Below are 16,417 nucleotides of genomic sequence, written 5' to 3'. Positions count from 1 at the left end.
AATGTATGTAAAAATATCAATTTTAGGTGAAATAAGCTGTCTCACCAAGAACCGATTGTTTTACATACATTTAAATGGAGGATAAACAGTGTTGCCAGCTTTCAATAATTGCCACTGCGGATGAACTATATTTTTAAAAATTTGAACTCTAAAGCACTCCTTTCTCATCTTTATTTTTATCACAATTGCAAGGGATAGAACTGCTTTAAAATTGTAGCCCACAAGTTTTGACTCGATCGTACAAGAGCAACCGTACCTATGTAATTTTTTTTTTTTTTTTAATTAGCCATTTTCTTCGAAAATCAATTTTAGAGATACAGTGGAAAAATCATATAATTTTCCTTGGTCGAAGCAATTTATTTTATCGGTCACAAACTCCTGTGGATTATTTTCTCTGTGTCTTCTAATGGAAAAGAAAAACATTTTTTTAAAAAAATGAAGCATCCAATGTACCTACCATATTGATTTTGGGTCGACTTGAACCATTGATCGATAAATCGCCCTGCTCATGTTTGCCAAATAATGAGTATCACCTGAGTGAGGATTCATTTCGTTGAACGTGTCGCACGCATAGACATGATCACTGCCAAACTCAGCCAGCATCTAGACTTAAAAAGAGTTTTAAATAATGTAATTAAAAAAATTTAACTAGGTTCAGTGAAGTTACATAATGGAGGTTTCAATTTTCTGATCATTAAATATTTTCAGGCACTTTAAAGGAAGTGGATTTTCCCCACTTTCATATTTCGTTATTCTTTAAGAAAAAATACATACCAGACATGAAGATTCTTACCTTAAAAATGTGCGTATCAAAACATGAGATTTTGGAAGTTTTTGATTACTTCCTTTACAAATGTTTTACAAAAATTACTAACCGTGCTACTTTGTCGGTTTGATACTTAAAGTTGGGTAGTCACTTGTTTGAAAAATTTACATTATTTTTTTATATAAAAAGATAAATGATGCTGATTTACCTCTTTCATGTAAGAGTCTGCTATCTTTTCAAACTGCTGATCTGTAGGGCTCAATAACAATGGACTATGAAAAAGAAGAAAAAAATCATCTGAGTAAATTTCTGACGCCAACATTAGATTTCATACAGGCAGATTTCTGATTTCAACAAGAAATTTTTTTTAAAAAAAACTTTGTTCTGAATTGAAATGTATCATACAATTTGCTCTCGTTTGACTCTGATCAAACAAAAATCAACCAGTTTTTTTTTTTTTTTTTTTTTTTTTTTTTTTTTTTTTTCATGCATTTTTCTAGGATGCCACCGTTTCAAAGAAAAACCATAAAATGTTTTGAAAATGAAAACTTAGCTTTAAAACTGTTCTTACACTACAATCAATTGTAACTGAAAGTGCTAGTTAGCATCATTGTAACTCCAACGTATTTTTTTTCTTTTTTAAGTTATTTTCACACATTTTAAATGAGGATGATTTATAACGGCGTAGTAGCACTAGATGTAATTAAGCTAAAATTTACCAAAAATAAATACGCACCAGCAATAGTCATCAGCAAAATTATTCCATTTCGGAAGTTCAGTAAAGGTTGAACCAGGGAATAATCTAAAAATTAAAGCAGGAAAACATTTCAAAAACTACACAAATTGTACAACAAAAGTTTTAAAAAAAAATTCTCAATATTTCAAGTCTTAATTGCTTCGTCTTAAATTAAAAGATCTCCGAAGATTTTATGCGAGGGGTGTTTTAGACCGGCTTCCTTAAGTGCCTCGTCATTGATTTGTTTTTTTATGAACCCGGTCTAGTGCTCCAATTTGATTACTTCGAAGCAATGAGTTACGTAAGACGTAAGATAGATTTTCTACAAACTTAAAGTCCTGCTTCATCAGGTTCTGTTCTGACTTAATGTTCTTTTACAACTTGATTTTTTTTAACGTTTTTTTTTTTTTTTTTTTAACGAGAACATTTTCCTGAAGTGTCTATGAAATGACTCTGCCGCTCTTAAGTCAGTGAGTGTATAGGTCGTAGCCAACATTTTAGGTGGGCAAAATTGTAATACGTTTAAAAAATGCATTTTTCGGAAAATTGACAATGTCGCTGTAAAAATCAGTAATAGTTCACTTCATCGGCACGATGAGCAACGCTAGAATCAAGTCAAAGTGAAAGAGAGACAAGCCAAAAGCCCTCAGTTCAAAGAGCGCTGAACGAATTTTATAATAACGCCGGATGCAACTATTCGAACTCGATGGATGTCCGTGTTGCATACGCACGAATTTGAAGGCGTTTTAACTTTCCAAGGCTTCACTCACGGCGGTGGGCCTCACCACTAGGTTCCAAAATGATAGAGGTCTCCCACCGTAATAAAGACAATATTTGCCACAAAAAGAAAACAAGTCTACTCGGCTTTCGCGCTTTCCCGTAATTTCCTGGAAAAACTCAGGGGTGAAAGGTTGTCCAATCAGAGGAGGGCTCAAAAAGTCAGCCGAAATGCATCACGTAATACTTGGACCGCGTTTAACAGAAAAGAACCAAGCCACATCAGCTATTGCCAAATTTAATTGGGTAATTTAATTTGTTACGAGAGAATGTCTGTGTGGATTTCTTTGAAACTTTTAAGGAATTAGCTTGGTACTATGGAGAAAATTCACCGAAATTTGCACGAAAATCTGCACAACCGCTTTCTTGTAAAAAATTAAATTTCCGAATTAAAGTTAGCAACAGCTGATGTGGCTTGGTTCCTTCCTGTTAACCGCGGTCTACTTGAACGCCCCTCAGTGCGTATTGAAACCACTTTCATTCTGTAAAAACATACGTTAGGTTGAAATGAAACTCAATTGAGGGGCTTGGAGGACAAGGCGCATAAGTGCAGGTTTTTAAGAAGTTGGGATTTTAATGTTTTCAAGCAAAGCTAGTCTTAATGCATATTTTGTGAAAAATTCGCTTCCAAATTCCAGTTTTCAAGCAACAAAAAGTCAGTTTGAACTTTCTCTCCGCCATGAGGATCCACGTAATTCCGAAATTCCAAACACGTAATTCTCGAAATAGCAAAAACTGCACTTATGCGCCTTGTCCTCCAAATCCCTAAATATCTGTACATCAATTTTTCTTTTATGTTTTAAATCAATCCTGGATCATGGTGAATTCTGCCTACAGCTTCAGAAATTTTCCAGAATGTTCAAATGCTGTGAAAGATATAGATGAAAAATTAACCATCTACTGGAAGGTAGGAAATAATAAAGATGATATTTTACTTCCAAGAAAAAAAGCGAAACCTACTTACTCTTTAAAACTTCGAGGGACTTGTCCAGAAAATGCGGGCAAAACCGGATTGATTCCTAATAACCGCATTCGGGCCAAGATTTTGTGCTGCAGGACGAGGCTTTTCTCATGCCAGTTATCATTCAAGGGTCCACCAAAGCCTCGCATGTTTCCCATGCGACCCCTGACAAATATTAAGTTTGGAATGTAAGGAACATTGAAAAAAAAGAGAAAAACAAATTCCAAGGTTGATAAGAAAGGATTTGAAAGATTTCATTTAAAACCCTTTTTGCTACCCTTTTCCTGTACGCGTCCCCATTGGCTCCTCCCAGGAGGAACTCAGTCATGCATCTCCTTTGGTAGGCTTTCCTCCGCCACACAGTGGATCGAGTTGATCAGAGAGGTCGGACAAAATTCGGAAACTTTAAACGCTTATAACTCCATTTACACAAAAATTTGAGGTTCTGAAAGTGGTTTCATTGGTTTCCTCGTAAAATTTACCTCTAAAAGCACCCCTTGAAATTTAAAATGTGACGAAGTAAACATCAAAATTTGCAGTTTTAGTCAAAAATTTCATGTCCCACCTCTCTGATTTTCTCGATCCACTGTGCGCCATTCTGTTGAGGTGATTTGTTGCAGTTTTTGGAGTGGTCAAACCGGCGTGCAATATATCGCATCGATTAAGTAAAAAATTCTCGGCAGATTTTGAATTTTTAACCAACAAAAGGATGGCAGCCCCTGCGCATGAGCCTAAAGAATCATTCGATAGTAAGAACGTGGCAAAATTCAGAGAAATGATAGCAGGATCTGTTTTGGAAAGAAACTTGCGTTCCACACTGAAATCGATAGCTGTATCTAATATGCGAAGTTTCTCTCAAAAACGGCTCCTGCTACCATTCCTCTGAATTTTGCCAAGTTCTTGGGTTAGAATGATTCTTTAAGTTCATGCGCAGGAGCTGCTATCCTTTTTTCTTTTTTTGGCTTATAATTCAAAATCTGCCGAATTTTTTTACTTAATCCATGCGATATATCGCATGCCAGTTCGACCATGCCAGGAACCGTGACGAACCAGCTTGACATGGACGTAGGTTCGAGATAGCTGCTCGGCTACGATGTCAGATAGACCATCATTTTCAACTTCCGTGATCTGAAGCACTCAATCATTCATTGAAGGATCCAGCAAATTGACAACATTGCTTTTATTATATTCCATGTTAACCTGTAAAAATAATGTATCGAATCTTTGAAGGGCCGGATGCTCCGACAAGAATCGATTATTTATAACATAGATTTTAATGGAGGAAATCCTGTTCTGCTGCCAAATTGCTGGATCCATCCCCACAATCATCCCGGAACCAATCCCTTCTAGTAGTATCATCCCTTTGAGTGTTCAAACTTTTTTTAGATTTTCACCAAGAGTGCCGTTTTACAAGTTCTCTACAAATCGATAGAAAATGCCAAGTACTAAGAAAAACAGCTCAACAAAGTTATTTTAAATGACGCGAATGAAAAAAGTACCAAGCCAAAAATGCAGGGCCTGTGAAGTGTTTATCAATATCCGCTTCTTTCATATTGAATTTCTTGTAGACTCTGTTCCATACGGCCTCTTGACCATTGAATGCCAATGCCATGTTAATTCCGTTGAGCGCCATCCAGTCGATCTCTCGCTCCCACCGGCCCCAGTCCCACCAAACATAACTGTAACTCCAGGTGCAGACGTTTTGGTAATATCGCCAGCTGAATAAAAAAGGACACTGTATAATTGAAAGCTCCTTTAAAATATTCAATTTCTGTTTCTTTCCTATGATGAACAATCGGAAGTTTTCAAAATTTGCAGTGCGAATTTAGTCACAACCACTGAGGGGCTTGGAGAACAAGTGGGATTGCCACAGTCAGCGAATGCCGGGAAAACTGGGAAATGTCAGGAAAAATTGCTAAGTCACCTATATTTCCTTTCTAGAATGCGTTTGGCGTTTCGAAGGACAAATTTTGCCTGGAAACTATTTCGAATTATGTCTTTTTAAGCATTTGGCATATCTTCAGTTTTCAGGGAGTTTTATCAAAAGTCAAGGAAAACAAGCAGAGAATTTCATTTTCTTGATTCGGTGGCAGCTTTAAACAAGAAGCAAAAGTGCAGTTTTTGCTAATTCAAGAAATATGTGTTTTAAGTTTCAAAATTACATGGAGCCTTATGGCAGAAAGGAAGTCTAAACTCACTTTTTGATGCTTAAAAGTTGGATTCTAGTTGTGAATTTTTCACAGACTATAATTTCAAACTAATTATAGTTGAGTTCATGAATATCTCAATTTTTCCAAAACTGCACTTATGCGCCTTGTCCTCCAAGCCTCTTAATTCATGCTCCATAGAGCTCAAGGATTTCAAGCAGACTCAGATTTTTAGTCTTGACTCTTTCTCAAACTACCCGAAACACTCGTGATTTGAGCTTCTTTTTTCTGATTTGAAGTATCTGATCCAAATATTGAAGTGCAACCATACAGTCATATACTGCCATGCTGAGGAAGAATGTCGGAAAGTTATAAATATTATCACTACGGCGTTCCTTCTTAGCACGGCAGTTTAGGTCTTGAACCAGAAATGCTTTTTAAAGATAGCTATAACGTAAGTATGTCCTTCTTGATCTCTGAAATTGAAGACTAATTGTACATGCAAGTAAAAAACAAAACAAATCATTGAAATCATCTCTATGAAGGAGTCTAAAAGAATATTTTTCTTCAAATTGTTCTCCTAAAAAATTCAGATGTTTAAGAATCCTTGAGACCTGTTTCCAGTAGTAACTGGAAACAGGTCTCAAGGAAAACCTCTAAAAAATGTGTAAATTGTAAAAAGTATGTACATGTCATTGGCGTTCACGGTGATGTTGACGTCAGGTAAAGGTTGAGGAAGATTGATTTCATCATAATCCCAAGATATATGGCTGTCGCAAAAATGTTTCAAGTAATAATGAAATCCCCATGCTATGGCAACGCTAGATGACCCCTCAATGAAAACTTGATCTGAGGACGTTTCTTTGGTGAGCTGAAACAGCACAAACACTCAAACATTTTAATACGTCAGTTAACATGTTAAGATTATGCCTGTCTGCCTGTCCATATCCTCAAAAGAATAATTCTTCACAGATATCAAGGATTTCGGATTCAATCTGTGCCATGACTTTTGATATCATTTATAGTATTAATTAATGTCTTCTCACGGATAATTACTTTGTTGAATGAATTCCTCAATGACGTCCATTGACTGAATGAATAACATCTAGAATAACGTGGGCGTATTTCTAATTGAGACTAGAAATTTTTACCCATCATCGGTGCCGAGTAATTATCCAGTTTGATTACGATCTCAAAAAGCCTTCAATACCAAAAGTATGCAACCGAGGAATACACGGGAGCGCGAATAATTGCAGCAACAGCGCCTGAACGGTGAAGAGTCGCTCACATGCTTGAGAGGTCCAAATCAGACGTCATCGCAGCATTATGCCATACCCATTTCTATCATTGAAAACACGTAGACTCACTGATGTGCAACTATTTTGGGACGCTGTATTTTTATGTTTTAAAATGCACGGTCAGTAGATAGATTGCGGAGACGGTCTTTATTATGTGGTTACTTATGTTCGCAAGCGTGGCTTAATTACCATACGAAGAACGATCAGTTTCTTACTGAATAATCATCGGGGTTTTTTTTTGGGGGATTTCCACTGCAATTTTCCTAGGACGGTGAAGAGTTATCTTTAAATATTTCAGAAAAGAATGCATTTTCATACACCAGTCGCGGGAAAAAATGTGTCTCGCGGGATGTGCGGAGAAAAGATGACTATTGAGCTATATCCTCGGAGAATTAAGATGTGGTTGCCTCCTGTGGCTTGTATCTCAATTGGAAGTATTTCTATCAAACGGAACTATGAGCATTAAGACAAGAGCCCTGAGACCCATAAGAATATATGCATAACAGGGCTCACTTCATAATGCACATAGTTCCGTTTGACAGAAATGCGTCCAATTCTAGGACTATCACCGTTAGCTCTCCTCTGCTGTTTTTCAACTTTTAAAACTGAAAAAGCCAGGACTAGAAGAACCTACACGGAAAAAAAATTGCTGATTCAACAATTCAATTGCTAAAAACAGTGAGTGCAATGTTTCAACGCAGATTTTACAACAAAAAAATGCTACTTTAACCACCCCTGCGGTTAAATACTAGTTTACAATGTGGTTAAAGTAGCATTTTTTTGTTGTAAAATCTGCGTTGAAACATTGCACTCACTGTTTTTAGCAATTGAATTGTTGAATCAGCAATTTTTTTTCCGTGTAACTGCACTGCAACATTGCCGGGTTTCTCTCGTCAAACCATTCAGTTACTGAAAGACAGTTGCACATTTTTCAAAAATCTCTTGAGAATTTTTTTCGGGAATAGATGAATATTTCTTGAAAGTTTCAAGATAAAACACTCACTTTTTATTGATCAGAAAAATTAATTGTCAGGCGAAACTCTGCAACTTTGCAATGCATTTAAGCCCCTATTATTTTAACCCTTCCAACTGTTATTATATTATGTGAACAACGTTTTTTTTTTTTAAGTTTGATGATTGCGTTTCTTCGTTAGTTTTTTACTTTTTTATTCTCCGTGCGGTAGGACTAATGTGATGACATGTCAGGCACCTAGTATTTCTCGGCATTAGGATTGTTAAAAAATCGCCATGATAGGCAAGGACATACCTTAAAAGCGGCCTTGTTTCCTTCGCTGAGATTTTCGTTTATAGACACGTTGAATAAACGACTCGCATTCCCAATTACTCGCTCGATCAAATTTTCAACCGCCTGCTGTTGTCCCGTCAGTAAAATCGGCGAGTAGTCTGGAAAAATAGAAGAACAATCAGCATCAGCTCATTTGGCTTCAAAAGAAGTGAATCGTGTGACTCAAATGAAATCTCTTAACATATGAAACACGCCAGTACCTGATGTCGTCTCTACCCGGCCGAAGTATCACAAGCGCGATGCGACTTTTAAAAATTTCCGCATTTATTTTTTTTAAAGAGACATTCTTGGTTGAATCTGTTTGAAAACTTCACTTAATTTTATCAGCAGCCCAAAGAAAATTCAGTGAAATTTCCGGAGAATTTCGTTGAGCGATTTCTCTGTAAAGAAATAAAATGGCGGCGAAAAATTTGAAACGTCGCGTGGTGCTTGGAATACTTTGATCGGGACGTGACAGGGTCTCCGAAACCTTGTCACCTCCGTGAGTAAGGTATAAAATGTGACAACTTTGAAATTTTACGAAGACCCTCTTCTCGAAAACTGAGAAATGACAGGCTAGAACTAGATACTGAGAATATTCTAGTGGTATGATCAGAATTTCTTCTGATGTAAATATTTTGGCTAAAAAGGACTCAAATGGCACAATACATCGGAAATTATAATTATTAAATTATTGGACCGCGTTCAGCAGAAAGGAACCAAGCCATATCAGCTATTGCCAAATGTAATCGGGCAATTTAATTTCATGAAAACGGTTGTGCGGATTTTTTTTTTATTTTGCAAATTTCAGTGAATTTTTCGCCTTGTGCGAAGCGAATTCCTTGAAATTTTCAAAGGAAATCGCACAAAGTTCTCTTGGAAAAAATTAAAATGCCCAATTAAATTTGGCAATGGCTGATGTGGCTTGGTTCCTTTTTGCTGAACGCTGTTCAACTGTCTGTTTATAGCTATAAAATTGCAAGCTTTTCACCATGAAATTGCAATATATTCCCATCATTTGGTGAATTGAGCCAGATTTTAAACGATCAATCAAATGACTTCAATGTGTAAGAATGGTAGAAAATTTGCATTGCAAAAAAAATGGCTGAGTATATTACATTTTATCGCAATACATTTCAGTACGAAGAGCCTTTTCAATTGGATTACATTTTGCAATAAGGAACGACTAGCCTTAGCTCTTCCATAAAAATACCTTTCTGCATAGGGAAACCAGTGGCACATGTGTTGTTTCTAAAATGAGCCAGAAATAGTGATTCCTTATTGCAAAATGTGCTCCAACTAGTGAGTAGACAATCTGGATTACATTTTGCAATAATTAGCCACTATCTCTGGCTCTCCCACAAAAGCACATATCAGCATTGGGAAACCAATGGCATGTATGTTGTTTCTATAATTGGCCAGAAATAGTGCAGGTTTCTTACTGCAAAATGCAATCCACATGCACCATACTTCCGTTACAATGCCAATAATTTAAGCATGTATTGGCAATTCATTGCACCCTGGGCTACCTAGGAAGTGTGCCTACTCACCATTTTTAGCAGGGCGTACTCCTCAGTCCTTTACTATCATGCATAGGAAGAACGCCGTACGAGCCTCTAGATGTTGCCAAATTTCCTGTGGTAAAATATAAATTTCCATTGAATTATTTTAATATTTTTCCACCAATTTTTCAGAGAATTTTATTCGCGACCAGATCTAAATTATCTGATAAGTTCATGAGATAATATTCATAACTCTTCTCAATAATAATACTTTTATCGGAGGAAATTTGGCAACTCTCGAAGGTTTACACAGCGTTTTTCCTCAACACGGCAGTCTAGTACAATGAAGCAGGGATCGGAAATTCGACTTACCAATTTGCACGACCGCAAAAACACACGGGACAGCGAGGGCTGCGACCAAAGTAAAAAAACAATACCTCTCCATTTTTTCATATAAACTTCATCACCTGGTCTTCGATCTCATGGAGAGAATGCAAGTATACAAAAAGCGTCAACTAATGGGGAATGACAGTATCAAAAATGAAAGATATAAAAACACACACACACACACGCACGGGGATACTTCTTTAAACGCACGTTAAAAACTTGCGCACGTTGTTCGGTTCTGTGAGGCTGCCATCTTTTGCGGCCTGGACCTAACTGAGATTTGATACGCGCTCTAAGAGGAACGGCACCTAATCAAATCTCTAGGGGGATTCCGGGGAGGGGTCGGGAGAGGGGGGTTTTGATAGTTATTTAATCGAATTGATAGGAGATAATTCACGCCATGAATCAATGTACGGACAACGCATTGCCAGTAGCACGCTTAAGTAGCCTTGATCCATGGTGTTCTCCGAAAGCGAATTAATAGGACTCCGTGGCGTGCTTTGCAATATATCGATTGATCTCCCATTTAAACCCATGGAAAAGGATCGATAAACAGGTGGTGCGCAAGGAACGCCCTAGTGATCGATTTTTTACCACAGTTTCAAATGGGGAATATCGATAATCGCTCATTCACGCCTTGCTACTGATGGATAGCGTATCGCTCAAGCGAGATTCGCCGGCCGTCGACATACTACGGGTACAATTTCAGCAGTGGCGTGGCGTGATTTGCGATTTATCGATTGATCTGCCATTGAAACCTATGGAAAAGGATCGATAAACAGGGTGTTCGCCGCGAACACCTTCATGATCGATTCTTTACCATAGCTTCAAATGGGGGATTATCGATATATATCGCAAAGCACGCCACGCCACTGAATTTCAGTCATCACTGGAATCAATACTAGAAAGAAACCACGTAACTGTTGAGAACGAAAATAGGTGAGTTCGTGAAAAACGCAGCTAAAGTTCTGAAATGAATGGTGTCGTGGGCAGTGGCGAGGCGTGAATGATCGATTATCGATATTATTCCATTTGTAGCTATAGTAAAGAATCGATTATTAAGGTGTTCGTTGAGAACACTCTGTAAATCGATCCCTCTTGATAAGTTTAATTTTAAACCCCTTTAAATTTTGTCCCCGGAAATTCAGTCCATATTCGATTTTCCCCGTCGATTTTCCCCGAATTTCGGCCGGAAAAAAATCTGGATATTAGTGTCGAATCCTTGGTAGTTTGAGCCGTAGAATCGCTTGCTCCCGATTGTGATCCCGAGGTCCCCACGGCTTCCTGAGGCGAGAAACGATAAAAAACGAGTGTTTTTGACCCTTTCTCACTGAAAAAAAAATCTCGGTGTATTTACTAAGAAAAGGGTAAAATTACCAAGAATTCAGGGCTCTATTTGATCCCAGTTTTTTCTTGGTAAAATTACCATTTATGAATTGGTAATTTTACCGAGAAATCTCGGTAAAATTATTGAACTTTCTCGGTAATTTTACTGGACCTTGGTAGAAACGCCAATACTTTTTATCAACTGTGGTAGAATTACCGAGATAAAATGGCAAAGTTACCGGGAATTTATTACCAATAAAAGTGGTATTCTTACCTGAAAAAACAGTAAAAATACCGATTTTTAGGTAAGCTTACCAGTCTGTCTTAGTAAAATTACCAATAATTGGTAAAAAAAAGTGAGATGGTAAACGTACCAACGGACCTTGGTAAAAACGCCGAGAATTTTTTTCAGTGCTGAAAGTTCATCACAGGCGCCTTTTCTCGCCGATCGTGGGATCCACCGGACTCGTGGAGTCTCTTGCGATCTGAAAATCCCCCTTAGCGAGTCATTTCTATGGGGACTTATTTGGTTTTAGCCAGATTGGAGAACTTTCGATTTTGACCCCGAAAATGGGTCCGTTGCTAGAAAGAGATACAGCCAACTGAACATATTTTTTAAGGGAAACATTCGCTCAAAAATCACGTAAGGCACATCAAAAGAGTGTCAAAGCCACTTCATAACGCGCAATTTGCGTAGTTTGTAACACGCTTTTCCTAACTTACCGCGTATACCTATGCGGACAGTTTTTCTTGATGGCTGACAGTCAGGTTTGCACGACGAGAGACCTAGCTATAACCTAAATAAACAAGCAATCTTGCAAACTGTTATAAACTCTCCTTGTGGAAGAGTTCAATTGATTCAAACTTTCGTTTTGCAAAATAAAGAAAGGAAAAGGAAACAATCGCTTGAATACAACTGAAATCATACAAAGGAAAAATGGTACCGGTACCTGGTGCCACTGTCACTGTCGATTTTTCTCGATCATAAATAAGAAGAAAAATCTCGAGATTAGTGTTAAATCCTAAATAGTAGGCGAAGTTGTGGTAGTAGATCCTAGGCGCTGAATCGATTGCGTGTGGTTCCGAGGCTCCGCGCGCGATTCACCGGGCTCGTGGAGCTTTTCTGACCAGAAAATCCCACTTAGTGGGTCATCCAGCGGCGTGATACCAGCGCGGAAGACGCGCTGGGGCGCTGGCTGGCGCCTACAAACCTAACAGGGATACTTCCCGCATTGCGTAATGCGTGAAGTATCCCTGTTAGGTTTGTGGGCGCCTGTGCGCCTGGTTGCCCGCCGGCGCTGCGTAGTGCCACGGCGCTGCAAGCAACTATTCCGCAACAGAGGTGTTGCACAGTTTCATACGCAATTGAAGGCGCTCCAACGCATCAAGTCCGACGGACATACTTTAAGAGTGCGAGCTTTCCTCGCAAAATAAATCAAGGTCAAGCAAAAAGAGAGCGGTACTCCAAGAAAACTCACCAAGTCCTAGCATCTGTATTATTAACGTTTGGCATAATTTTTGAATTTCATTAGAGAAAAAAGTGACTTGAAAGTGTTTTTGACTCAGGAAAAAACATTCCGACATTACCGTCAAGGAGATTTTATTTTGAATCAAGAATAAAATTGCTGAATGAAAGCGGCTTTCTACTCGATGTAAGTGACTTTTCTTGTCATAGAAGCATCTTTCCTTCTATGTACAAGCATTATTTTTGTTATTGATTCATAAGAAAATCTTCTCGACGGTAAAATTGAGCATATTTTTGCTCGATTCAAGTCACTTTTTCCTCTAATGAAATTCAAAAATCATGCTAAACGTCACTGAATATGGACAGCAGGACTTGGTAAGTTTTACGACTACCGCTTTTTGTCGTCATCACTCGCTTTATTTGCGAGGGGACAGCGTGCTTTTGAAAGATGCCATCGGGCATGATCCGGTGCCTTCAATCTCGTATGATACTGTGCAACACCTCCGTGGCGAGATAGTAGCTCGGAGCAACGCTGCCCCCGCCCTTTGCCGTCGCGAAGTTATCGTACACAGGAAAAATCCAAGAGACTTTAGCTGAGGCAAATCAAAAGGTTTATCCGGTTCAGATATGACTAGGTGGGATTTTCTTGAAAGATAGTTAAGTCCTGTTGCACCATAGATGTTTAGAGAGTTTTAGTGAATCTTCCCTCGTGGAATTGGCCCTCCCCCATTTTTACCAAAAATCACAATTTATATTTTTTTCCTTTGGACCAAATAAACAAAAAAAAAAACCTCATTCTTCAAAGTTATTTTACAGTTTCATCCTTAAACGCCGTGAGCAAACTTATAAAAAATATATGACATAATCTCTCCTCCCCTTTAACGTCATCACAAATCGTGGCAATCACGCTCATTGACACGCGTGGTTGAAAAGTTGTGCACTTCTGCGCTAAGTTTTTCAATTTCAAGAAAATTTTTTAAACGTAAGTCATCTATTAATGCAGAACATACACTAAATTGTCGCCTACCTGACATAAAAGCGCAACTACACTCCGCAATGAACCTTGTCTTCCATACAATTCAATGCTTTTCCGGGCTCATCTCAATGTGTAGTTATGTCCTTATGTCAGTCAAGCGACGAAATGCTCTATCAAACAAACAGCCGGTGACTAAGAGAGCTCCCTAGGGGCCAGGAGGACAGCCTCCGGCTTTGGCTCCTTAGGGTTCAGGGGGCTGGCCCCCGGGTTTGGCTCTTTAGGGTTCAGGGGGCTGACCCGCGGATTTGGCTCTTTAGGGTTCAGGGGGCTGACCCGCGGGTTTGGCTCCTTAGGGGCCAAGGGGCTGACCCACAAGTTTGGCTCTTTGGGGTTCAGGGGGCTGAGCCCCGGGTTTGGCTCTTTAGGGTTCAGGGGGCTGACCCCAGGGTTTGGCTCTTTAGGGTTCAGGGGGCTAGCTGACCCCCAGGTTTGGCTCTCTAGGGTTCAGGGGGCTAGCTGACCCCCAGGTTTGGCTCTTTAGGGTTCAGGGGGCTGACCCCAGGGTTTGGCTCTTTAGGGTTCAGGGGTGCTGACCCCCGGTTTGGCTCCTTAGGGTCAGGGGGCTGACCCCCGGGTTTGGCTCTTTAGGGTTCAGGGGGCTGACCCCCGGGTTTGGCTCTTTAGGGTTCAGGGGGCTGACCCCCGGGTTTGGCTCTTTAGGGTTCAGGGGGCTGACCCCGGGTTTGGCTCCTTAGGGTCAGGGGGCTGACCCCGGGTTTGGCTCTTTAGGGTTCAGGGGGCTGACCCCAGGGTTTGGCTCTTTAGGGTTCAGGGGGCTGACCCCGGGTTTGGCTCTTTAGGGTTCAGGGGGCTGACCCCCGGGTTTGGCTTCTTAGGGGCCAGGGGGCTGACCCCCGGGTTTGGCTCTTTAGGGTTCAGGGGACTAACCCCCGGGTTCGGCTCCTTAGGGGCCAGGGGCTGACCCCCTGGTTTGGCTCTTTAGGGTTCAGGGGGCTGACCCCCGGGTTTGGCTTCGTAGGGGCCAGGGGGCTGACCCCCGGGTTTGGCTCCTTAGGGGCCATGGGGCTGACCCCCGGATTTGGCTCCTTAGGGTCAGGGGGCTGACCCCCGGGTTTGGCTCCTTAGGGTCAGGGGCTGACCCCCGGGTTTGGCTTCTTAGGGGCCAGGGGCTGACCCCCGGGTTTCGCTCCTTAGGGGCCAGGGGGGGGACCCCCGGCTATGGCTTCTGATGGGCCAGGATTGTGGTTCCGGCTTCTTACCCCGTTGTTTGAAGTCAATGATTCGCCTTCAAATGGCCGGGTATGCAAAATGACTGCCCTGATGCACGAATAGTGGTATCAGAATTTTGCATTAAGTCTGTGGATTGATTTGAAGGCGTTCATCTGTATCTACTGTGAGTGGACTTGTACAATGATTTGTACCAAAAAGTTCATAATTTCGGTTTTTAAATCGTGCCGCATATCCGAAAAATGCCGAGGAATATTATTTTTAAAAAATAATAAGATTGCTTTTGGTCTCTACGTCTCATTCGTAAGAAGAGAGCGCAGGCGGCTGGATCAGATTGTATAATTTAAGTCCCTTTGTTCGGTCATCGTATTCAGAAGCGAAACTGAAGGAGTCGCCGTTTACAAGATCGCAACTTACTCAAAGGCGGTTGTGAATTTAAAAAGTTTCGCACGGATTAAATTAGCTTTCTTTGAGTAACTGTGAATAATCAAAATTTAAGAAAATGTACTTTGTCCACTGGTCTATTTGGAAAGCGGAAAGCATGGATGGATGGAGCATCGATGACGAACTAAATCTTATCTGATAAGGAATTTCAAGTTTGAAACCCTTTTTTCTGTATTTAAATGATCCAAATCCACCAACAAGTTTAAAACACTAATTCCAAATATGCGTATCTCCTGATGAAGTGTCGATTTGTACCAAAAACGCGAACCTCGGCATTTCTGCCGTATTTTCTAACAGTCCGAGAAATTATTTAAACTGCTGATGGAGTTTTGAAAAAACATCTTATTCTTGCTATATCCTCAAGAATTATTACCCTTCTACCGACAGTAAAGTGGAATGCAGACAGTTTTTTACTCTCCTGGAAAATCGTGTTTTCCGGGATTCGCACTTCTGCACTTTCGCCATCTATAAAGTGCGTTAGTATTGTTTAATTAACATTTGCACAGGCAGTGATTGTGATTTTTCAGTCAATAATTTTTTTTCTCGTTTATTTCTTCAAAAACATTCTCAGGTATATATGTTGCAGGCAATTAGCAATTGCCAGCAAATTGCAATCTATTCGTGTTTAATCAACAAATTAAATCGTTTTAAAGTGAAAAAACGAGATCGGAAGTAGGGATTATTATGCTTTGAATTCAAACATACGTTAGCCCCCTTCTTTTTGGATACATTGTGCCAGCTAGCACACTCGCGAGTTCGTGAAATGTCATCAATAATCTGTGTTAGGTTCGGTTAAGCAACTAAACTAACTCCTTGGCAAAGCGGAGAGTATCGCTGGATTTGAAGGCGTAAAGAAATCTTTACTAATATCGATGTTATGGTAATTACAATTTGACGAATTGACAAGTACGGAGCTTGCAAATTGCCGGCGATTGCTGACTCCCTGCGACTTATACACTGATAAAGATTTCAGAGATATTTATCTCCATCTTTAAGTTTACATGTACTTTTTTCTCTTCTAATCAGCATGTGTGTTTCTTTTTTGTTTCTGGTGCATCCCTAGGAATTTTTGGATTCAAAAATCGATGATCTTCCTGGA

At 39.8% G+C, this 16,417-nt stretch overlaps 1 protein-coding gene across 4 annotated transcripts in view; it reads right to left on the bottom strand.

Moving 5' to 3' along the window:
• Nucleotides 1-16,417, bottom strand: part of Naglu (N-acetyl-alpha-glucosaminidase) — a 57,225-nt gene that overhangs the window by 9,495 nt on the left and 31,313 nt on the right. For 2 of the 4 annotated variants that reach the window (XM_072305219.1, XM_072305220.1), the window contains exons 1-8: nt 9,845-10,161; nt 7,953-8,089; nt 6,077-6,258; nt 4,740-4,958; nt 3,244-3,405; nt 1,503-1,568; nt 975-1,038; nt 458-603 (exon numbers count right to left, since the gene is read on the bottom strand). In XM_072305219.1, the coding sequence (XP_072161320.1) occupies nt 458-603; nt 975-1,038; nt 1,503-1,568; nt 3,244-3,405; nt 4,740-4,958; nt 6,077-6,258; nt 7,953-8,089; nt 9,845-9,917 (1,049 nt within the window). In that variant the 5' untranslated portion in view covers nt 9,918-10,161. Of the gene's footprint in view, nt 1-457; nt 604-974; nt 1,039-1,502; nt 1,569-3,243; nt 3,406-4,739; nt 4,959-6,076; nt 6,259-7,952; nt 8,090-9,844; nt 10,162-16,417 lie in introns of those variants that run through there. The other 2 variants (XM_072305221.1, XM_072305222.1) reach the window with 2 other exon arrangements.

This window comes from Bemisia tabaci, chromosome 10 (genome assembly GCF_918797505.1).
Source record: "Bemisia tabaci chromosome 10, PGI_BMITA_v3".
NCBI classification, from domain to species: domain Eukaryota; kingdom Metazoa; phylum Arthropoda; class Insecta; order Hemiptera; family Aleyrodidae; genus Bemisia; species Bemisia tabaci.
The sequence above is the reverse complement of the archived record's forward strand: the minus strand, read 5'-3'. Positions and strand labels throughout refer to the sequence as shown.